The 24,686-nt window shown below is 39.7% G+C and overlaps 1 protein-coding gene across 2 annotated transcripts in view; it reads left to right on the forward strand.

Moving 5' to 3' along the window:
• The window catches only part of LOC529036 (transmembrane protein 45A-like), a 96,626-nt gene that overhangs the window by 40,684 nt on the left and 31,256 nt on the right, over positions 1-24,686 (forward strand). For both annotated transcript variants that reach the window (XM_010801015.4, NM_001105624.2), the window contains 3 exon segments: positions 11,216-11,407; positions 12,111-12,323; positions 14,070-14,254. In XM_010801015.4, coding sequence (XP_010799317.1) covers positions 11,216-11,407; positions 12,111-12,323; positions 14,070-14,254 — 590 coding nt within the window.

Here is a 24,686-nt window from a genome sequence, read left to right on the forward strand (position 1 = left end):
AATTTGCTGGCATATTGAGTGCAGCACTTTCACAAGATCATCTTTCAGGATTTGAAATAGCTCAACTGGAATTCCATAACCTCCACTAACTTTGTTCATAGCGATGCTTTCTAAGGCCCACTTGACTTCACATTCCAGGATGTCTGGCTCTAGGTGAGTGATCAGACCATCATGATTATCTTGGTCATGAATACAGTTCTTCTGTGTATTCTTGCCACCTCTTCTTAATATCTTCTGCTAATAGAGTTTTGCCAAGAGAATGCACTGGTCATAGCAAACACCCTCTTTCAACAACACAAGAGAAGACTCTACACATGGACATCACCAGATAGTCAACACTGAAATCAGATTGATTATATTCTTTGCAGCCAAAGATGGAGAAGCTCCATACAGTCAGCAAAAACAAGACCAAGAGCTGACTGTGGCTTACATCATGAGCTCCTTATTGCCAAATTCAGACTTAAATTGAAGAAAGTAGGGCAGATCACTAGACCATTCAGATATGACCTAAATCAAATTCCTTATGAGTATACAGTGGAAGTGAGAAATAGATTTAAGGGACTAGATCTGATAGATAGAGTGCCTGATGAATTATGGATGGAGGTTTGTGACATTGTACAGGAGACAGAGATCAAGACCATCCCCAAGAAAAAGAAATGGAAAAAAGCAAAATGGCTATCTGAGGAGGCCTTACAAACAGCTGTGAAAAGAAAAGTGAAAAGCAAAGGAGAAAAGGAAAGATACAAGCATCTGAATGCAAAGTTCCAAAGAATAGCAAGGAGAGATAAGAAAGCCTTCCTCAGCAATCAATGCAAAGAAATAGAGGAAAACAACAGAATGGGAAAGACTAGAGATCTCTTCAAGAAAATTAGAGATACCAAGGGAACATTTCACTGTATGTTAGAAGATGGTTGTCGTTATCAGTCTTATCAGTCAGGCTTTATTATGTTACTGCTGCTATTGCCATTCCCTTTGTCATCTATCCATCTTGATGGCCTGGAAGAGAGAGGGTAAAGATCAGACATGCACCCTGGCTCTGGTTTTCACAGCAGGTGGGACATGACTGTGGTCATGTGGATGGAGTGTCAGGTGAGTCTCATTGAGAAATACTCTATGGCACAACATTTGGACCAGAAGGTAGGGTTTTCAAAAGGGGTTGGTCCTTAGATTCACATTTATGCAGGCATTGTGACATATTCTGATGTATCTGCTCAAGTTCAAGCTGGAAAGATATGAGGACATTGGTGTAGTCTCCAAGAAGGAAGAGGGGGCAGTTTTAGATTTAAGTCAGTCAGTATCTGCTTTTCCTTCTTGAGACTGGGACTATTGTAAATTCTCTTCTAGAAGAAGAGAATTGCATAGGACTTGACACTGAGGAAAGTGTGAATGTAAGGCTAACTTATTAATAATAAATTTATTCATAATACTGCTAATAAAAAAGAAGAGTCTTTAAAAACAGTTGAAATTTGGGAGAGAAAGAACTGGTATGGAATGGTGGAAAATAAAATATAATTAAACCTACATATACTTGTATATACATTGCTTTGAGAATTAAGACAAGTGGTAAAGTAAGCTCAGGAAATAGCTCAAATTGGTTTAGTGTATTTGAATATGTAAATATCTTGAAATATGAATCGCTAAGATTTAAGAATACTTCATTTTGGTGATGGTTCAAGCTAAATTTTTAGTTTAAGTTTTTCTCCATAGTATTCATTTTATATTGAAGTTGAAAATCCAACAAGTAAATTGTAGAATCTCTATTTCTAGGCCATTTTGAGTTCTCTCTTTCCATACACAGCCCTGGCCATTGGTTTAAGTGGCTTTGGTTAATGGGAATGAATCCCTAACACCTGATTTAAATCTTGAGATTTGCTCATTATCCTTAAGTGAGAGAGTTTAAAAACATTTCCCTTTTGAGTGGTGAGTATCTGTGTATGTCAGGGGATGTTCAGAAAAAAGCAGCCAATGTGGGTTGCAGGTATTGTTTCTTGTCTTAGCTCAGGGGGTGATGTTTGGTGTCATTAGGAGCAGAGGTTTTTTTTCTGGATGGAGAAGGGTATAAATTATTAGGATGGCTGGCAGCTGGAAGCTAGTGATTGAATCTTGAAGCCCACCACTTTAGGGCTGCCTGAACCTCTTCTGCACGAGATTGCAAGTGGTGCAATCAAGCAGGAAGGATGCTGAGGAAGGACCTTCTGGTTTGCTAGCCTGGTGATTTCCCTGGGGTTTCTGCTGTCTGCCTGGCAAGTATGCTCTGCTTTGTGGAGGAGGGCCCCATGTTCTCCTTCCAAGGGCAACATATCTGCTTTTTAGATTGAGATCTAATTAAACTTGGATTCCTAGGTTTTTACCAGCAGTTGCAAAAGCAGGGAACAACAGACTGATATACAGGTGGTGGTGTTCTAGAAGTTGACTTGAGTGATGTTTGAGGTTCTGAGTGAGTTTTCTCTCTCTGCAATGGAAGTGAAATCAATTGAGTGCCATTTTTGTTGCTGGGAGAAACTGGGTCTGCTGGGTCCCTTAGCCAGGCAAATATAGCAAGCCTGCTTTGACTTCATTTTGTTTGGGTTTTTTAAACAGAAAGATTGGAACCATCAGAGTGTTTGAGATTAAAAGGCTACAGATACAGAAGATCTAAAGCTGACATAGGAAAAGAAGTAATTTCTCACCCCATTCCAATCATCTCAAAATCTTTCAACTATTCCTCATTGCCACCCTATCACATCCCAGGGGCTGTTCTGAGATACACTAGTATGTTCAAGCCTTTGGGGGTGTGGTAATCTGTTAGCTGGTCATAGAGGTGGATTTGGCCTAGAGCTGCACAATTCAGAAGTTTTCATGTTATTACCAAAATAGGCAATACATTTTATGTGTGGATTCAAAGTATTTACTAGGGAAACGTAAACACTTAAAAGCAGCCAGTTTTGGTAACCTGTTTTGGAATTTTCTTTCTCTTTTCCCCATGTACCAGAAGCCTAAAAAAATAAATAAGGATGGTATAGGCATTTAACCTCTGAGAGGCCTCAATTGCCTGCCTCACAGGCACTCACAATATAGTAACAAATATAGAGACTAATGAAGAAGGCCAACTTCCAGTGACTAATTACAGAAAGAATTCAGTAAAGTAAGAACTCAATACTTGGAGAAGGTATTAGCATCTCCTGTCTGGGCCATCAGGGCAGATTCACCAAGCAGAAAAATTCAAGAGGCTAAGGGAAGTCAGCCTAGTTTGGGGCAGGAGAGGGTTCACATAGAAAAGCAGAAGCAGTAAATCTCGATAATCAACTAGTTTTCAGGGACATAGATGGACTCTAGGATGACCTGCGTATTTTGGGTTTGAGCAAGCCGGTGAATGGTGGTAACTGGAGGAAAATTATTTTCTGGTACTGGGTGGTAAATAAGATAATTAGTTTAATGGTGTTAGTTAGTGTTAGTCACTCAGTCGTGTCCAACTCTTTGCGACCCCATGGACTGCAGCCCACCAGGCTCCTCTGTCCATGAGCTTTTCCAGGCAAGGATACTGGAGTGGGTTGTGATTTCCTTCTCCAGGGCATCTTCCCAACCCAGGAATCGAACACAGGTCTCCTGCACTGCAGGCACATCCTTTACCGACTGAGCTACAAGGGAAGCCCCAAGTTTAATGGTGGTGTTGAGTAAATATGTGATCCTGTGTTACAGGAAGGACTTCTTTACTCTTAACTTACAACTTCCCAGTATATAGTGCACTGTACAGGTCCAGGGGGGAATGGAAGAGTAGATTTATGGTTCCTGCTTTCAAGGAGCTTATTCTCTAATTGCAGTCGCTGCTGCTGCTGCTGCTGCTGCTAAGTCGCTTGAGTCGTGTCCGACTCTGTGCGACCCCATAGACGGCAGCCCACGAGGCTCCCCTGTCCCTGGGATTCTCCAGGCAAGAACACTGGAGTGGGTTGCCATTTCCTTCTCCAATGCATGAAAGGGAAAAGTGAAAGTGAAGTCGCTCGGTCGTGTCTGACTCTTTGCGTTCCCATGGACTGCAGCCTACCAGGCTCCTCCGTCCATGGGATTTTCCAGGCAAGAGTACTGGAGTGGGGTGCCATTGCCTTCTCCAAATTGCAGTCGCTAGTAACTCTCTAAGTCAACAGCAGGAGCAATGTTACAGGCAGTACATGAATGAGTGCTAAGTGAATTGTATAGGTGCTTCTTGCTTTTCTGCAATTGGTATACAAGTAGAATTTGTCATTTGGTTTTACTTTCATAGTTTGTGATGTTGAGTATAGTCGGAGCTCATTTAATAATACTGTGGGTTATTTGCTTTGGAACAACTCATTTTAATTTTATAAGGTTGAAACTTTGTTTTATTTTACAGAGGGGAAGCTAAAACCCTGAGAGGTTAAATAACTTTCCCAAAGTCATGGAACTGTTAAACAGTAAAGTTAAGATTCATCTCTAGTCAATCTGAATCTAAAGTCCCCTCTTCTCAGTTTTAAAAACAACCTTTTTTTTTCTTTAAAGTAAATATATCCCCTCTTTATTAATTTCAGACATGTATATTGCTTGTAATTTGGTTCCTGATTTCTGGTTAGATGTTTAGGATAAATTCCTGGAAGTGGATTCCCTGTACCAAAGAATGTAAAATTTAAGCTTCCTTTAGAATATATCAGATTCTTTTTCAGAAAAGTTAAAAATATTTAGAGTCTAGGTGTACTTCTCAATCCCACATAGAAGTATATTTCAATCTCATGTGATTGTCTAAGCCATGACATACAAGAGGACTCAGTAACACTGTGATAAAGATGGTGGTTAGGATAATGAATCAGTGAATCTGTTAGAGCAGGAAGGAACTCCAGGTGTCAGGGAGCCACGTCCTTCTTTATTAAGGACCAAGGCTCAGAGAGCTTAAGGGACCTCATCCAGGTCACACCCCTCATTAGAGTCAGTCTGGACAAGAAGCTGCATTTGGCACTTTGTGATACGCTGAGGCAGAGTCTCTAGGATGGTATGGATGATTCTGGGGTTGCTACAATGTCTATCTGGGGTCTCAGCTGGAGATTTAAGAGCCTTTTAGTGTTTGAGTGAGCTTCATAGTTCATCTTTGAAACTTCACAGTTCTGTCAGAAGGATGTGGAAGTAACTCAAAGGGATTTTCCCTGAATTGAGAGGTCCATCACCCACCTCTGTTGAGCTGAAGGGAGTCCTGAAATCCCCTTTTGTGAGTTTTCCTGCACTGGCCCACTGTAAGATCCACAGGGGTTATTCTGAACACTCTCTTTGTTATTCTGTAGATGATACAATATCTTTGAACAAAAGAGTGCTCATGTAATTCAAAACTCATATAACTAAAGACTGATTTTCTATGAGTGTGTTAGTCACTCAGTTGTGTCTGATCCTTTGCCACCCCATGGACTGGGGCCCACCAAGCTCCTCCATCCATGGGATTTTCCAGGCAAGAATACTGGAGTAGATTGCCGTTGCCTTCTCCAGGGGATATTCCCCACCCAGGGATCAAACCTAGGTATCCCAATTTGTAGGCAGACTCTTTACTGTCTGAGCCACTAGGGAAGACTCTGATTTTCTATAGCACTGACCAAAAAAGGAGGATATTTTTGTTTTTTATTGCTTGATCATGTAGCAATACAGTTCAAACCTGGTTTTCAATCAATTCAGTTTAGTCACTCATCATGTCAGACCCTTTGCCACTCCATGGACTGAAACATGCCAGGCTTCCCTGTCCTTCACCAACTCCTGGAGCTTGCTTAAACTCATGTCCATTGAGTCAGTGAAGCCATCCAGCCATCTCATCCTCTGTCATCCCCTTCTCCTCCTGTCTTAAATCTTTCCCAGAATCAGGGTCTTTCCCAATGAGTCAGTTCTTTGCATCAGGTGGCCAAAGTATTGGAGCTTCAGCATCAGTCCTTCCAATGAATATTCAGGACTGATTTCCTTTAGGATGGACTGGTTGGATCTCCTTGCAGTCCAAGGGACTCTCCAGAGTCTTCTCCAACATCACAGTTCAACAGCATCAATTCTTTGGTGCTCACCTTTCTTTATGGTCCAACTCTCACATCCATACATGACTACTGGAAAAACCATAGCTTTGACTAGATGGACCTTTGTCAGCAAAGTAATGTCTCTGCATTTTAATATGCTGTCTGTGTTTGTCATAGCTTTTCTCCAAGGAGCAAGCATCTTTTAATTTCATGGCTGCAGTCATTGTCCACAGTGATTTTGGAGCCCCCAAAAATAAAGACCTTCACTGTTTCCATTGTTTCTCCATCTATTTGCTATGAAATGATGGGACTGAATGCCATGATCTTAGTTTTTGAATCTTGAGTTTTAGGCAAAGTTTTTCACTCTCCTCTTTCACTTTCATCAAGAGGCTCTTTGGTTCTTTTTTGCTTTCTGCCATAAGAGTGGTGTCATCAGCATATGTGAGGATATTATTATTTCTCCCGGCATGAACAGAATGAAAAGACAAAAAGATAGGACACTGAAAGATGAACTCCCCAGGACAGTAGGTGCCAAATATGCTGCTGGAGATCAATGGAGAAATAACTCCAGAAAGTATGAAGAGATGGAGCCAAAGCAAAAACAATACCCAGTTGTGAATATGACTGGTGATGGAAGTAAAGTCTGCATAGGAACCTGGAATGTTAGGTCCGTGAATCAAGGCAAATTGGTAGTGGTCAAACAGGAGATGGCAAGAGTGAACATCAACATTCTAGGAATCAGCAAACTAAAATGGACCAGAATGGGTGAATTTAACTCAGATGACCATTATATCTACTACTGTGAGCAAGAATCCCTTACAAGAAATGGAGTAGCCATCATAGTCAACAAAAGAGTCTGAAATGCAGTACCTGGATGTGATCTCAAAAAAGACAGAATGATCTCTGTTCGTTTCCAAGGCAAACCATTCAATATCATAGTAATCCAAGTCTACTCCCCAACCAGTAATGCTGAAGAAGTTGAATGATTCTATGTAGACCTACAAGACCTTTTAGAACTAACACCCAAAAGAGATGTCCTTTTCATTACAGGGGCCTGGAAAAAAGTAGGAAGTCAAGAAATACCTGGAGTAACAGGCAAACTTGGTCTTGGAGTACAGAATGAATCAGGGCAAAGGTTAATAGAGTTTTGCCAAGAGAATGCAGTGATCATAGCAAACACTCTCTTTCAACAACACAAGAGAAGACTCTACACATGGACATCATCAGATGGTCAATACTGAATTCAGACTGATTATATTCTTTGTGGCTGAAGATAGAGAAACTATACACAGTCAGCAAAAACAAGACAGGGAGGGGACTGATTATGGCTCAGATCATGAACTCCTTATTGCCAAATTCAGACTTGAATTGAAGAAAGTAGGGAACACCACTAGACCATTCAGGTATGACCGAAATCAAATCCCTTATGATTATACAGTGGAAGTGAGAAATAGATTCAAAAGATTAGATCTGATAGACAGAGTGCCTGAAGAATTATGAACAGAGGCTCATGACATTGTACAGGAGGGAGTGATCAAGACCATCCCCAAGAAAAAGAAATGCAAAAAGGCAAAATGGTTGTCTGAGGAGGCCTTAGAAATAGCTGAGAAAAGAAGAGAAGCTAAAGGCAAAGGAGAAAAGGAAAGATATACCCATTTGAATGCTGGGTTCCAAAGAATAGCAAGGAGATATAAGAAAGCCTTCCTCAGTGATCAGTGTAAAGAAATAGAGGAAAACAAAAGAATGGGAAGACTAGAGATCTCGTTAAGAAAATTGGAGGAAAAAAAAAAAAAAAAGAAAATTGGAGAAACCAGGGGAACATTTTATGCAAAGATGGGCTCAATAAAGGACAGAAATGTTATGGACCTAACAGAAGCAGAAGATATTAAGAAGAGGTGGCAAGAATACACAGAAGAACTACACAAAAAAGATCTTTATGACCCAGATAATCACAATGGTGTGATCACTCACCTAGAGCCAGACATCCTGGAATGCGAGGTCAAGTGGGCCTTAGAAAGCATCACTATGAACAAAGCTAGTGGAGGTGATGGAATTCCAGTTGAGCTATTTCAGATCCTAAAAATGATGCTATGAAAGTGCTGCACTCAATAGGCCAGCAAATTTGGAAAACTCAGCAGTGGCCACAGGACTGGAAAAGGTCAGTTTTCATTCCAATCCCAAAGAAAGGCAATGCCAAAGAATGTTCAAACTACCACACAGTTGCACACATCTTACACTAGAAAAGTAATGCTCAAAATTCTCTGTGCTGGGCTTCAACAGTAGGTGAACTGTGAACTTCCAGATGTTCAAGCTGGATTTAGAAAAGGCAGAAGAACCAGAGACCAAATTGCCAACATCTGCTGGATCATGGAAAAAGCAAGAGAGTTCCAGAAAAACATCTATTTCTGCTTTATTGACTATGCCAAAGCCTTTGACTCTGTGGTTCACAAAGAACTGTGGAAAATTCTGAAAGAGATGGGAACGCCAGACCACCTTACCTGCCTCCTGAGAAATGTGTATGCAGGTCAAGAAGCAACAGTTAGAACTGGACATGGACTGGTCCAGTTCCAGTGCATTTGCCAGCAATGGACTGGTTCCAAATTGGGAAAGGAGTACGTCAAGGCTGTATATTGTCACCCTGCTTATTTAACTTATATGCAGAGTACATCATGAGAAATGCCAGGCTGGATGAAGCACAAGCTAGAATCAAGTTTGCTGGGAGAAATACCAATAACCTCAGATATGCAGCTGATACCACTCTTATGGCAGAAAGTGAAGAAGAACTAAAGAGCCTCTTGATGAAAGTGAAAGAGGAGAGTGAAAAGTTGGCTTAAAACAATGTTAAGAAAACAGATCACGGCATCTGGTCCCATCACTTCATGGTAAGTAGATGGGGAAACAATGGAAACAGTGACAGAGTTTATTTTGGGGGGCTCCAAAATCACTGCAGATGGTGACTGCAGCCATGTAATTAAAAGATGCTTGCTCCTTGGAAGGAAAGTTATGACCAACCTAGATAGCATATTCAAAAGCAGAGACATTACTTTGCCAACAAAAGTCCATCTAGTCACAGTTTTAGTTTTTTCAGTAAGTCATGTATGGATGTGAGAGTTGGACTATAAAGAAAGCTGAACACTGAAGAATTGATGCTTTTGAACTGTGGTGTTGGAGAAGACTCTTGAGAGTCTCTTGGACTGCAAGGAGATCCAAGTAGTCAATCCTAAAGGAAATCAGTCCTGAATATTCATTGGAAGGACTGATACTGAAACTGAAACTCCAATACTTTGGCCACCTGATGGGAAGAACTGACTCATTTGAAAAGACCCTGATCCTGGGAAAGAGTGAAGGTGGGAGGAGAAGGGGATGACATCACTGACTCAATGGACATGAGTTTGAGTAAGCTCTGGAAGTTTGTGATGGACAGGGAAGCCTGGCATACTGCAGTCCATGGGCTCACAGAGAGTTGGACACAACTGAGTGACTGAACTGAACTGAATCTTCATTCCAGCTTATGCTTCATCCAGCCCAGCATTTTGCATGATATACTTTGAATATAAATTAAATAAGCAGGGTGACAATATACAGCCTTGACATACTCCTTTCCTGATTTGGAACCAGTCTGTTGTTTCATGTCCAATTCTAACTGTTGCTTCTTATCGTGCATACAGATTTCTTAGGAGGCAGGTCAGGTGGTCTGGTATTCCCATCTCTTTCAGAATTTTCCATAGGTTATTGTGATCCACACAGTCAAAGGCTTTAGCATAGTCAATGAAGCAGAAATAGATGTTTTTCTTGTATTCTCTTTCTTTTTCTCTGATCCAACGAATGTTGACAATTTGATCTGTGGTTCCTCTGCCTTTTCTGCTGCTGCTGCTGTTGCTCAGTCGCTTCAGTCATGTCCAACTCTGTGAGACCCCATGGACTGCAGCCTACCAGGCTTCTCTGTCCATGGGATTCTCCAGGCAAGAACACTGGAGTGGGTTGCCATTTCCTTCTCCAATGCATGAAAGTGGAAAGTGAAAGTGAAGTCGCTCAGTTGTGTCCGACTCTTAGTGACCCCATGGACTGCAGCCTACCAGGGGCTCCTCCATCCATGGGATTTTCCAGGCAACAGTACTGGAGTGGGGTGCCATTGCCTTCTCCCCTGCGTTTTCTAATCCCAGCTTGAACATCTGGAAGTTCTTGTTTCTTTTTCTGTTGAAGGCTAGCTTGGAGAATTTTGAGCATTACTTTTAGCGTGTTAGATGAGTGCAATAGTTTTATATAGTGCTGACCAAAAAGGAGGATATGTGTGATTTTTATTGGTCAATCATGTAGCAATGGAATGAACAGAATTTGCAGTATGTTTTAGCTTCGTATCCCTTTGGATCTGCTTGATTAAGCTATTAAACCTCAACATTTAAATGACTTAACCCAATAAAGGGTTGTTTCTTGTAGAAATCTGATGCAGGCTGTTTGATTGTCTTCCATCTTGTAGATATGCTATGCCCAGGTTGCCAAGGCAGGGAAAAGTGAGTTAAAGGAAGCATGTAGATTCTTAACTGACTCACCCTGGAAGTGACAAATGCCACAGTCTACTGCTCAGAACTGGAAATGTGATTCTGATCAAATGGTGAGGTGGCTGGGAAAAGTGTGGAAGAGTACACAGATATTTGATAAGTACTAATGATCTTTTCCACACTCTTGATGTTTGATACTTTGAAATTACCTATTTAAAAACTCTTGTAGGCAATTTTATATCACTTCAAGTTTTAAACATAAAGATAAAACTTTCATGTTACTTTCTTTCAAATATATTTAAAATGTGTTGGTTGAGTACACACTATCATTTTTCAAAGATCTTTTCAGTTCTCTGTTAAAAACAATGAAGTTTTTTTTTTTTTTTTTTTTCCCCCAATAGTTGTGAGGTTTGGGTAAGTCATTTCACTTCCTATACTTGTATGCCAATTGAAAATGTGATTTAACCCTTGATTTATGCGTATGTTGTGAAAATTAAGTTAGAGATCACATGTAAACCACTTGACACAGTGCCTAGACAAAGGTAAGTGTTCAACAAATGTGGATTTTTCTATTTGCTGGTATTGTTGATATTGTAATAGGTCTACTACTGTCATCAGTAATACTGGATCCTCTGACTCAGTGATATATCTACCATTATCAGAGATAGTATACTTTACAGAAAAAGTGACATTTAGGCCAAGTTCTGGAAATGAAATGCCTTCATCTTCTCTATGTTCTTATTTTGGTAGTCATGGGGGATTTCAAAGGCCATGTTCTCCCTGGAGTCTTCTTAATTACATTGGGGATTTGGTGGACTACAAAGTGTGTTCTGAAATATGCCTTCAAAAACCAGAAGCAGACTTCCTACTTCGATCCCAAAGCATTATTCTGTCGAATGGAAATGTTGGAGGGAATTGTACTAGTTGGAATGGCTTTAATCGGTGAGTGATCCTTTTCTGTGTTCTGTTTGCTTTCTTGGTGTATTTTCACATGCAAAGAGAAGACTGAATATCAAAACAAGAGATTACTAAAACAAATTTTTTATTCAAATACATCTGAATACGTATTCTAATTGTATTTCTGTTTTTTATTGCTTGATCATGTAGCAATTCAGTTCAAGCCTAGTTTTCTAACAGTTCGGTTCAGTTGCTCAGTTGTATTTGGTTATCCTTAATTGGGGAGAAGCTGAACTCTAGCATTTTAATCCTGAACCAAGCACAACTCCCGACCCAAAGACGTACTGTGTAAGAAGGAAGTAATCAGATGCTATAGGATTGGTCTCACAAATCTAAATCCAAAATTACTCAGGATTTATCTAGTCATTAGATTAAAATAGGAACTTAGTCTGTCAGTGTAACTGATCGGGGAACTCAGTGGAACTAAGTCCATTAGCTTTGAAGATCTGACATAGCTGTTTGACAGAATTGGCTATCTTTGACTAAAAGGGATTATCTAAACCAGTCTTTGAAGCTCTAAACCAGTCTAAAGAACCAGTGCTCAGCTGTTAGGTAATGGCCCAGAAAGAAGAATCAGTGCCATAAAAAGACAATATATTGGGCTAAGCTGTAGGCTGATCCTTCTGCATCTTCAGTTTTCAGTAAAGCTGTGGAAAGATGGCTTAAAGTGTGATTTATCCCTCTGCAGGCATGCTTTCAGGACAGTTTATTCCTGGAGGACCGCACTTGATCTTATACAACTACAAAGAGAATCAATGGGTCAGACTCCTAGACTGGCATCATTTTACCATATACCTCTTCTTTGGGCTGCTGGGTGTGACAAACATCTTATGTTCCACCATCAGGTCACTTCCTCCCTCCTTTAGCAAGTTAATGCTATTAAATGCCTTATTTGTGGAGGGTAAGTATGAGTGTTTTCATTTATCTTTCATTATTATTGGACATTTGTCTAGCCCTTTACAACAATAAAGGGCACCTTTCCTTTGGTGTCCTGGTACAGCCTTGACCTGTAGGCCAGCTGTCTGGGTCATGGTAAGCTATTGAGGTGTCCTAGACAGGATGCCAAAGATTTCCCTTCCCTACTAACTTATTTAGTAAAACTGGACAAGCACAATATTCAGGTATCGTATTCAAATTTCACATCTACCTTAAAGAACCACCTGCTATGCTCATTTATCTCAGGTTTATCCTGGAGATGATCATTATTTCCATTTTTAACACAACAAACTGAGCTCAGAGTAGTGAAGCGTTGTTGTTGTTGTTTTTTAGTCACTCAGTTGTGTCCAACTCTTTGTGATCCCATGGACTGAAATCCATCAGGCTTCTCTGTCCATGAGATTTCCCAGGCAAGAATATTGAAGTGGGTTGCCATTTCCTTCTCTGGGGTTAGTAAAGCATGAATATCCTCCAAAGAAGAGACCACTCAAAGCAGAATAGTTCCCATACCTATGAAGTAGCCTTTTTAATATTGATATAATGAAACTCCACCATTACATGATAAACAGAGTCCAAAAAATCCAGTCACATAAAATTGAGGTCCTAACACTTTTTGTTCAGTTGGCCTCCCTGTTACTGCATAAGAAAACACTGATGACAAGTATTTAATGCTTTGTTTTCATTTATTTTATATGTATGGAGAAGGAAATGGCAACACACTCCAGTATTGTTGCCTGGATAATCCCATGGAAGAGGAGCCCGGTGGGCTGCAGTCCATGGGGTCACAGAAGAGTTGGATACGACTTAGTGACTGAACCACAACATTTTATATGTAAGGGGTAGACTGGTCATAGAACTAAAAAGCCCCCAATTATCAAGAGGCAGTCATTTCTAATGTCCACCTTGCCTCCTACATCTAAAGATAAGTGCTTTTGCCAAATGCTCTTTGAGAACAAGTGATAGATAAAAGTTGGGCAACAGTCACCAACAGCATGATTCTCATTATCTCAGATGTTATCATATTATTTTAAACTTTTTATTTTATATTGGAGTATAGTCGATTAACAATGCTTTGATAGTTTCAGGTGGACAGCAAAGGGACTCAACCATACATATCTGCATGTATCCATTCACACCGAAGCTACTCTCCAGATGTTACTATATTTTGAATGAACATCTTTTCCTATACATCCGAATGAAAAGGATGAAGTTGAAGCCACTATCTGTCCATAGGATTAAAAATATAGTTAGTTACTACTTCTTGGGAGCTTCCAGAGAACCTTGCCCTACCCATCGCAGGGCGCTCTTATGATTTGTGTTTATATTTGCTGCCTCCAGTAGACTAAATTGCTTAAGGAAAGACTATTTCATTCATCTGTCCACTTGCCCTAACTCCTGCTCCCCTGCCTTCATCATGCTTATTATTTATCCTTTTGCATAAAATATGGTTTGAAATTTAGTTAGTTGAAAATGTCATGATGTATTGGAGAAGAGAATAAAGACTGGGGAAGGGAAAAGGAGATTTCAAAGATTACATTGTAAACAGGTATAGTGATGACTCCAAAAATGCTAGAGATTTCCATTATTAATGGAAGCAGTGGGCACCTTATATTTTGGACAAATGTGTGTGCTTAATGTAAAGCTGTGTGGAGATGGGGGAGGAACAGTAGTTTCATTGAGAAAGACAAACTATTTTTTCTGCCTCCAACAGCTTTTGTTTTCTACAATCACACTCATGGCCGGGAAGTGCTGGACATCTTTGTGCACAATCTTCTGTTCTTGGCCATCTGTTTGACAGCCCTGATTACCTTCATGGAGCTCTTCATACAGGCCAAGATAACTGTGGAACTTCTGCGGACAAGCCTTTTCCTGCTTCAGGGAAGTTGGTTCTGGCAGGTGAGTTGGGGCCTCCAGTGAATGTGCCTGGTGTCTGCACTGATGACCTTCTCTCTTTGATTGTGGGTGTTGTGCCCTGGAACCCAAAGATTTCCTTCTGATATGCTGCTGGTAGTGAGAATGCAGGCCTTTGAGGGGCCCAGCAGCCCTGGTGAGAATAGTGGCAGAGCAGCAGGGAAGGAGGTGGGAGGTGTACACCTTCATCACACACCTGAATATCCATTTGTAGGAACTCTGAGCTGGTGCTTAGCTGGAAGCAGTTCCCGATGCTAAAGTCACTTAAAGCCTAATGGGTAATAAGCTCGAGAAACATAAGGAAGGCAGGAAAGGAAGGGAATTATTATCTATTGAGGAATAAGTATGTGCCGGCCCCTGGACATGACTTTTACATACACATTGTTTCATTTTCATTTTGTCTTCACGACAACTTGGAAGTTAGATATTATCATCCCCAACTAACTGATAAAGAGACTCAGAGAGAGCAGGTTACTTACTCAGGATCACACAGTAGTGGAACTAGGATCTAAATGTGGGTCTGTCTGACTCCAAATCCCAGGCACTTTTATTGTTGACTCCCTAACCTTGGAGTGTTGTTGAAAACATATATTCCAATCAGTGAACATATACTTTATCAGTTCAGTTCAGTTCGGTCAGTCATGTCCGACTCTTTGTGACCCCATGGACTACAGCACACCAGGCCTCCCTGTCCATCATCAACTCCTGGAGTTTACTCAAATTCATATCCATTGAGTTGGTGACGCCATCCAACCGTCTCATCCTCTGTCTGAACATACATTCATGAATATAAGGAAAGTCTGGAATAAAAGGTGAATGTGGTTTAATCACAGAAGATTTCTTAGAGGAGGTTTTTAGTCACTAAAGTGCAGGGATTTGGGATGATGAGGTTCTTCCAGGGATTTGCATTTCAGTGAAGATTGATAAGAAAGCCCTGGTAGACTCAGAGAAACATCATGGTCAAACGGGGGCTAGGAAAGATGTGATATTTAAGCTTGTGGGGGAGTAGAAAGGTTGTTGGAGCACAGGCTAGTAAATAGGGTCTGAGATTCAGGGGTTTTTTGAAGGTAAAATGATTTGGAAAAAATAACAAATACCTTATCATGGTATAATTTGATAATCAGTGAATTTAACCATTTGGTATATAGATGTTGTATTGTGAGATTATTTACCATCAGTTGGCAAGCTAAATAGAATGGCATGTAAGATGTGATTATGCATTCTATATCTCTTGATTGGAATATTTTACTGTGTTCTGGTATTGCTGATTCAAAACTAAAAATAAAATTAAACAACTTAATAGTGATAATTTCAGATCAAGATGACACAGTGAGTTTATGCCTCAGTGTATTGCCTCTGCTTCAAATATGTAACAATGACACATAAACTATCAAAAATACCTATAAAATAAAAAGTAAATTAAAAGAATAGAAAAGTAAATGAAAGTAAGAGAGTTTAAAAATACACAGTTGCAAATTAAACACCACAAACAAAAATAGGGCAAGCCCCCAGTGAATAGAATAAAAATAGACGAGACTAGACATTCCCAGACTGAGCAGAGCTGGGCTGTAGCTCTGTGGACTCCAAGTCTGGGGTAGGCATGATGGTTGGTTATTTGGCTCCAGGGGAACTAAAAGGAAATTAGAGATTTCTCTGGATGTAGAGGTAAAGTCAAGCTCTTCGACTCTTTTTATTTTATTTTTTTAAATTTTTATTTTTAAACTTTACAATATTGTATTAGTTTTGCCAAATATCGAAATGAATCCGCCACATGTATACATGCGTTCCCCATCCTGAACCCTCCTCCCTCCTCCCTCCCCATACCATCCCTCTGGGTTGTCCCAGTGCACCAGCCGCAAGCATCCAGTATCGTGCATCGAACCTGGACTGGCGACTAGTTTCATACATGATATTATACATGTTTCAATGCCATTCTTCCAAATCTTCCCACCCTCTCCCTCTCCCACGGAGTCCAAAAGACTGTTCTATACATCAGTGTCTCTTTTGCTGTCTCGTACACAGGGTTATTGTTACCATCTTTCTAAATTCCATATATATGCATTAGTATACTGTATTGGTGTTTTTCTTTCTGGCTTACTTCACTCTGTATAATAGTCTCCAGTTTCATCCACCTCATTAGAACTGATTCAAATGTGTTCTTTTTAATGGCTGAGTAATACTCCATTGTGTATATGTACCACAGCTTTCTTATCCATTCATCTGCTGATGGACATCCAGGTTGCTTCCATGTCCTGGCTATTATAAACAGTGCTGTGATGAACATTGGGGTACACGTGTCTCTTTCCCTTCTGGTTTCCTCAGTGTGTATGCCCAGCAGTGGGATTGCTGGATCATAAGACACTTCTATTTCCAGATTCTTAAGGAATCTCCACGCTTTTCTCCATAGTGGCTGTACTAGTTTGCATTCCCACCAACAGTGTAAGAAGGTTCCCTTTTCTTCACACCCTTTCTAGCATTTATTGCTTGTAGACTTTTGGATTGCAGCCATTCTGACTAGCGTGAAATGGTACCTCATAGTGGTTTTGATTTGCATTTCTCTGATAATGAGTGATGTTGAGCATCTTTTCATGTGTTTGTTAGCCATCTGTATGTCTTCTTTGGAGAAATGTCTCTTTAGTTCTTTGGCCCATTTTTTGATTGGGTCATTTATTTTTCTGGAGTTGAACGTTAGGAGTTGCTTGTATATTTTTGAGATTAGTTGTTTGTCCGTTGCTTCATTTGATATTATTTTCTCCCATTCTGAAGGCTGTCTTTTCACCTTGCTAATAGTTTCCTTTGTTGTGCAGAAGCTTTTAAGTTTAATTAGGTCCCATTTGTTTATTTTTGCTTTTATTTCCAATATTCTGGGAGATGGGTCATAGAGGATCCTGCTGTGATGTATGTCAGAGAGTGTTTTGCCTGTGTTCTCCTCTAGGAGTTTTATAGTTTCTGGTCTTACATTGAGATCTTTAATCCATTTTGAGTTTATTTTTATGTATGGTGTTAGGAAGTGTTCTAGTTTCATTCTTTTACAAGTGGTTGACCAGATTTCCCAGCACCACTTGTTAAAGAGATTGTCTTTAATCCATTGTATATTCTTGCCTCCTTTGTCAAAGATAAGGTGTCCATAGGTGCGTGGATTTATCTCTGGGCTTTCTATTTTGTTCCATTGATCTATATTTCTGTCTTTGTGCCAGTACCATACTGTCTTGATAACTGTGGCTTTGTAGTAGAGCCTGAAGTCAGGTAGGTTGATTCCTCCAGTTCCATTCTTCTTTCTCAAGATCGTTTTGGCTAGTCGAGGTTTTTTGTATTTCCATACAAATTGTGAAATTATTTGTTCTAGCTCTGTGAAGAATACCATTGGTAGCTTGATAGGGATTGCATTGAATCTATAAATTGCTTTGGGTAGTATACTCATTTTCACTATATTGATTCTTCCAATCCATGAACAAGGTATATTTCTACATCTATTAGTGTCCTCTTTGATTTCTTTCACCAGTGTTTTATAGTTTTATAGTTTTCTATGTATAGGTCTTTAGTTTCTTTAGGTAGATATATTCCTAAGTATTTTATTCTTTCCATTGCAATGGTGAATGGAATTGTTTCCTTAATTTCTCTTTCTGTTTTCTCATTATTAGTGTATAGGAATGCAAGGGATTTCTGTGTGTTGATTTTGTATCCTGCAACTTTACTATAATCATTGATTAGTTCTAGTAATTTTCTGGTGGAGTCTTTAGGGTTTTCTATGTAGAGGATCATGTCATCTGCAAACAGGGAGAGTTTTACTTCTTCTTTTCCAATTTGGATTCCTTTTATTTCTTTTTCTGCTCTGATTGCTGTGGCCAGAACTTCCAAAACTATGTTAAATAGTAATGGTGAAAGTGGGCACCCTTGTCTTGTTCCTGACTTCAGAGGAAATGCTTTCAATTTTTCACCATTGAGGATAATGTTTGCTGTGGGTTTGTCATATATAACTTTTATTATGTTGAGGTATGTTCCCTCTATTCCTGCTTTCTGGAGAGTTTTTATCATAAATGGATGTTGAATTTTGTCAAAGGCTTTCTCTGCATCTATTGAGATAATCATATGGTTTTTATTTTTCAATTTGTTAATGTGGTGTATTACATTGATTGATTTGTGGATATTGAAGAATCCTTGCATCCCTGGGATAAAGCCCACTTGGTCATGGTGTATGATCTTTTTAATGTGTTGTTGGATTCTGATTGCTAGAATTTTGTTAAGGATTTTTGCATCTGTGTTCATCAGTGATATTGGCCTGTAGTTTTCTTTTTTTGTGGGATCTTTGTCAGGTTTTGGTATTAGGGTGATGGTGGCCTCATAGAATGAGTTTGGAAGTTTACCTTCTTCTGCAATTTTCTGGAAGAGTTTGAGTAGGATAGGTGTTAGCTCTTCTCTAAATTTTTGGTAGAATTCAGCTGTGAAGCCGTCTGGACCTGGGCTTTTGTTTGCTGGAAGATTTTTGATTACAGTTTCAATTTCCGTGCTTGTGATGGGTCTGTTAAGATTTTCTATTTCTTCCTGGTCCAGTTTTGGAAAGTTGTACTTTTCTAAGAATTTGTCCATTTCTTCCACGTTGTCCATTTTATTGGCATATAATTGTTGATAGTAGTCTCTTATGATCCTTTGTATTTCTGTGTTGTCTGTTGTGATCTCTCCATTTTCATTTCTAATTTTATTGACTTGATTTTTCTCCCTTTGTTTCTTGATGAGTCTGGCTAATGGTTTGTCAATTTTATTTATCCTTTCAAAGAACCAGCTTTTGGCTTTGTTGAATTTTGCTATGGTCTCTTTTGTTTCTTTTGCATTTATTTCTGCCCTAATTTTTAAGATTTCTTTCCTTCTACTAACCCTGGGGTTCTTCATTTCTTCCTTTTCTAGTTGCTTTAGGTGTAGAGTTAGGTTATTTATTTGACTTTTTTCTTGTTTCTTGAGGTATGCCTGTATTGCTATGAACTTTCCCCTTAGGACTGCTTTTACAGTGTCCCACAGATTTTGGGTTGTTGTGTTTTCATTTTCATTCGTTTCTATGCAAATTTTGATTTCTTTTTTGATTTCTTCTGTGATTTGTTGGTTATTCAGCAGCGTGTTGTTCAGCCTCCATATGTTGGAATTTTTAATAGTTTTTCTCCTGTAATTGAGATCTAATCTTACTGCATTGTGGTCAGAAAAGATGCTTGGAATGATTTCTATTTTTTTGAATTTACCAAGGCTAAATTTATGGCCCAGGATGTGATCTATCCTGGAGAAGGTTCCATGTGCACTTGAGAAAAAGGTGAAATTCATTGTTTTGGGATGAAATGTCCTATAGATATCAATTAGGTCTAACTGGTCTATTGTATCATTTAAAATTTGTGTTTCCTTGTTAATTTTCTGTTTAGTTGATCTATCCATAGGTGTGAGTGGGGTATTAAAGTCTCCCACTATTATTGTGTTATTGTTAATTTCTCCTTTCATACTTGTTAGCATTTGTCTTACATATTGTGGTGCTCCCGTGTTGAGTGCATATATATTTATAATTGTTATATCTTCTTCTTGGATTGATCCTTTGATCATTATGTAGTGACCATCTTTGTCTCTTTTCACAGCCTTTGTTTTAAAGTCTATTTTATCTGATATGAGTATTGCTACTCTTGCTTTCTTTTGGTCCCTATCTGCGTGGAAAATCTTTTTCCAGCCCTTCACTTTCAGTCTGTATGTGTCCCCTGTTTTGAAGTGGGTGTCTTGTAGACAACATATATAGGGGTCTTGTTTTTGTATCCATTCAGCCAGTCTTTGTCTTTTGGTTGGGGCATTCAACCCATTTACATTTAAGGTAATTACGGATAAGTATGATCCTGTTGCCATTTACTTTATTGTTTTGGGTTTGAATTTATACACCATTTTTGTGTTTCCTGTCTAGAGAATATCCTTTAGTATTTGTTGGAGAGCTAGTTTGGTGGTGCAGAATTCTCTCAGCTTTTGCTTGTCTGAAAAGCTTTTGATTTCTCCTTCATATTTGAATGAGATCCTTGCTGGGTACAATAATCTGGGCTGTAGGTTATTTTCTTTCATCATTTTAAGTATGTCTTGCCATTCCCTCCTGGCTTGAAGAGTTTCTATTGAAAGATCAGCTGTTATCCTTATGGGAATTCCCTTGTGTGTTATTTGTTGTTTTTCCCTTGCTGCTTTTAATATTTGTTCTTTGTGTTTGATCTTTGTTAATTTGATTAATATGTGTCTTGGGGTGTTTTGCCTTGCGTTTATCCTGTTTGGGACTCTCTGTGTTTCTTGGACTTGAGTGATTATTTCCTTCCCCATTTTAGGGAAGTTTTCAACTATTATCTCCTCAAGTATTTTCTCATGGTCTTTCTTTTTGTCTTCTTCTTCTGGGACCCCTATGATTCGAATGTTGTAGCATTTAATATTGTCCTGGAGGTCTCTGAGATTGTCCTCATTTCTTTAAATTCATTTTTCTTTTATCCTCTCTGATTCATTTATTTCTACCATTCTATCTTCTAATTCACTAATCCTATCTTCTGCCTCTGTTATTCTACTATTTGTTGCCTCCAGAGTGTTTTTAATTTTATTTATTGCATTATTCATTATGTATTGACTCTTTTTTATTTCTTCTAGGTCCTTGTTAAACCTTTCTTGCATCCTCTCAATCCTTGTCTCCAGGCTATTTATCTGTGATTCCATTTTGATTTCAAGATTTTGGATCAATTTCACTATCATTATTAGGAATTCTTTATCAGGTAGATTCCCTATCTCTTCCTCTTTTGTTTGGTTTGCTGGGCATTTATCCTGTTCCTTTATCTGCTGGGTATTCCTCTGTCTCTTCATCTTGTTTAAATTGCTGAGTTTGGGGTGTCCTTTCTGTATTCTGGCAGTTTGTGGAGTTCTCTTTATTGTGGTGTTTCCTGGCTGTGTGTGGGTTTGTACAGGTGGCTTGTCAAGGTTTCTTGGTTAGGGAAGCTTGTGATGGTGTTCTGGTGGGTGGAGCTGTATTTCTTTTCTCTGGAGTGCAATTAAGTGTCCAGTAATGAGTTATGGGATGTCTGTGGTTTTGGTGTGACTTTAGGTAGCCTATATCTTGGAGCTCAGGGCTGTGTTCCTTTGTTGCTGGAGAATTTGCTTGGTATGTCTTGCCCTGGAACTTGTTGGCCCTTGTGTGGTGCTTGGTTTCAGTGTAGGTATGGAGGCGTTGATGAGCGCCTGTCAATTAATGTTCCTTGGAGTCAGGAGTTCCCTGGAGTCAGGGTTTGGACTTAAGCCTCCTGCTTCCAGTTATCGGTCTTATTTTTACAGTAGTTTCAAAATTTCTCCTTCTATATAGCACCATTGATAAAACATCTACATTAAAGATGAAAAGTTTCTCTACCATGAGGGTCACCCAGAGAGATTCCCAGCGTTACATGGAGAAGAGAAGAGGGAGGAGGGAGTTAGAGGTGACCCGAATGAGATGAGGTGGAATCAATAGAGGAGAGAGTGGGCTAGCCAGTAATCACTTCCTTATGTGCACTGTACAACTGGACCACTCAGAGATGTTCACGGAGTTATACAGAGAAGAGAAGAAGGAGGAAGGAGACAGAGGTGGCCAGGAGGATAAAAGGGGGGAATGAAAAGGAGGGAGACAGATTCAGCCAGTAATCAGTTCCCTAAGTGTTCTCCACCGTCTGGAGCACACAGAAATTCACAGAGTTGGGTAGAGTGGAGAGGGGTTAGGGAGGAGACACAGGCGACCTGGTGGAGAAAAAGGAGAGTTCAAAGGGAGGGAGAGCAGTCAAGCCAGTAATCTCGCTCCCTAGTGAAAAATGGGTACTGAAGATTGGGTTCTTAAAGGTACAAAATTGGTAACAAATACATAAAAGCAAAAATTAAAAATCTAGAGTAGAGTTTGGAATTTCAAAAATATGATGTTAAAGGAAAGAAGAAGGGAAAGAAAGAGAGAGAAAATGAACAAACAAAAACAAACAAGGTCGCGAAAATTATAAAGAAAATATAGGTACAAAATTGATAACTAATACCAAAAAGCAAAAGTTAAAAATCTAGAGTAGAGTTTGGAATTTCAAAAATAAAATGTTAAAAAAGAGAAGAAGAAAAAGAAAGAGAAAAAAAAAACAAACAAAACAAAGTCGTAAAAATTATAAAGAAAATACATGTACAAAATTGATAACAAATACCAAAAAACATAAATTAAAAATCTAGAGTACAGTTTGGGATTTCAGATATACAATGTTATATAAAAGAAGAAGAGAAAGAAACAGAGAAAAGAAAAAAAAAAGTCACAGAAATTATATAAAAAAAAACTATAGGTACAAAATTGATAACAAATACCAAAAAGCTAAAATTAAAAATCTAGGGTAGAGTTTGGAATTTCAAAAATACAATGTTAAAGAAAAGAAGAAAAACAAAAACAAAAAGAAACAAACAAACAAAACAAGGTCAAAAAAATGATAAAATTTATATATATGAAGTTTGCTTTGTAAAAAAAATGGGTCTTTTTTTTTTGCAAAGTAATAGGTTATAAAAGTGAAAATTAAAGAAATAATACAGGACTTAAAATTTTTTTTAAAAATTAAAAAAAAAAGAAAGAATGATCGTAAAAATAGTAAAAGTATATCTAGGACTTTCTCTGGTTTTGTTGTGAGTTTTGTGGGTTCAGTTCATTTTCAGCTAGTTCCTTGGTCCAACTTATATTTCTCAAGATCTATAGGCCCCTTCCTATGTAGTTGGTACTAACCACAGGGTTTTAATCTATTGCCTGTAGCTTCCAAGGCGGTTCCCTCTGTTATAGCTCCTTCTGTTTGCTGGTCTCTTCAGTGTCTGGTTTCCGCCCTGACACAAAGGGGATGGTGGAGGACACTTTTTTTTTTTAGGCTCACTTGTTCAGTCGCACTGTGGGGAGGGAGGGAGGGATGCTGCAAACAAATAACACTGGCGTGTGCTCGCAGTGCCTCAGCCACACTGGGCCAGCCCCCGCTCACTGCGAGTGTAGCCTCCCTGCCCACACTGCTCAGGCTCTAGGTTGCTCCGCCAGGAACCATCCGTGCCCGGCCCTGGGCTGCCTGCACCTCCCAGGTCCAAGCAGCTCAGGTTCAGGCACTCGGGTAGTCCTCAGAGGCGCAGACTCGGTTGGGCCTGCGTTTTGTGCCCTTCCCAGGTCCGAGCAGCTCAGGTGATGAGGTGTTTGGTGAGCGCAATTGCTGCGAATTATCACCTCCCTGCTGCTCGGTTATCTAGGTGTACAACCGGCGCACCTTCTCAGGCAGATGTTGACCGTCCAGACCCCCAAGAAGTTTTAGTTAGCAAAGAAGCCTGCTTAGTTTTATAGATAATGTTTCTCTGGGGCTGCGATTGCCCCCTTCCGGCTCTGGCTGCCTGTCACTGGAGGGGGATGGTCTGCAGCCGGCTATCTCTGTTCAGTCCTTTGTTCCGTGTGCAGGCCTGGCAGTGTCTTAGGTTAGGGCTGGCTTTTCGCGTGGTAGATATCCCACAGTCTGGTTTGCTAGCCCAAATTATTTCACTCAGATAGCGCTCAGGGTATTCAGGCCAGACCTTTACTGTAAGCCATGCAGCCCGCTCCGCGCCTCCCTGCCCAGCCCAGCCCCCACTTGCTAGTGGCGTGTGCAGGCATCTGCGCTGCTTCTCTGCTGGGGGAGTTACCATAGGGCTCGCAATCTCCTTTCGAAGACTTGGGTTGCTTTTCTGGGTGCCTGATGTCCTCTGCCGGTATTCAGAAGTTGTTTTGTGGAATTTACTCAGTGTTTAAATGTTCTTTTGATGAATTTGTGGGGGAGAAAGTGTTCTCCCCGTCCTACTCCTCCGCCATCTTCTGGGGGGATCTCTTTGACTCTTTTTAATTAAATGTTTCTAAATATTTTCTATTTCTAATTGCTTTCCATCCAGTTGATCATTTTATGTTATATTTATGGATTTGTCAGTTTCTCCTAATTTTCAGTTTTCTTTAATGTCATGAGGCTATATTCTTCTCCTCTATTTTTAGTTTTTTTGAGTTGAATATTCACTTATATTTAATTTTTCTTATTTTTATATAAATATTCCTAAGACTGTAGAATTCGTCCTATACACTAGTATAACTACTTCCTATGAGATTTTGTGGAAGAAGGCAATGGCACCCCACTCAAGTACTGTTGCCTCTGAAATCCCACGGGTGGAGGAGCCTGGTAGGCTGCAGTCCATGGCATCGCTAAGAGTCAGACACGACTGAGTGACTTCACTTTCACTTTCCACTTTCATGTATTGGAGAAGGAAATGGCAACCCACTCCAGTGTTACTGCCTGGAGAATCCCATGGATGGAGAAGCCTGGTAGGCTGCAGTCCGTGGGGTCGCACAGAGTCGGACATGACTGAAGCGACTTGGCAGGCAGCATGAGATTTTGTATGTGGTAGC

This window comes from Bos taurus, chromosome 1 (assembly GCF_002263795.3).
Source record: "Bos taurus isolate L1 Dominette 01449 registration number 42190680 breed Hereford chromosome 1, ARS-UCD2.0, whole genome shotgun sequence".
Taxonomy (NCBI): Eukaryota; Metazoa; Chordata; class Mammalia; order Artiodactyla; family Bovidae; genus Bos; species Bos taurus.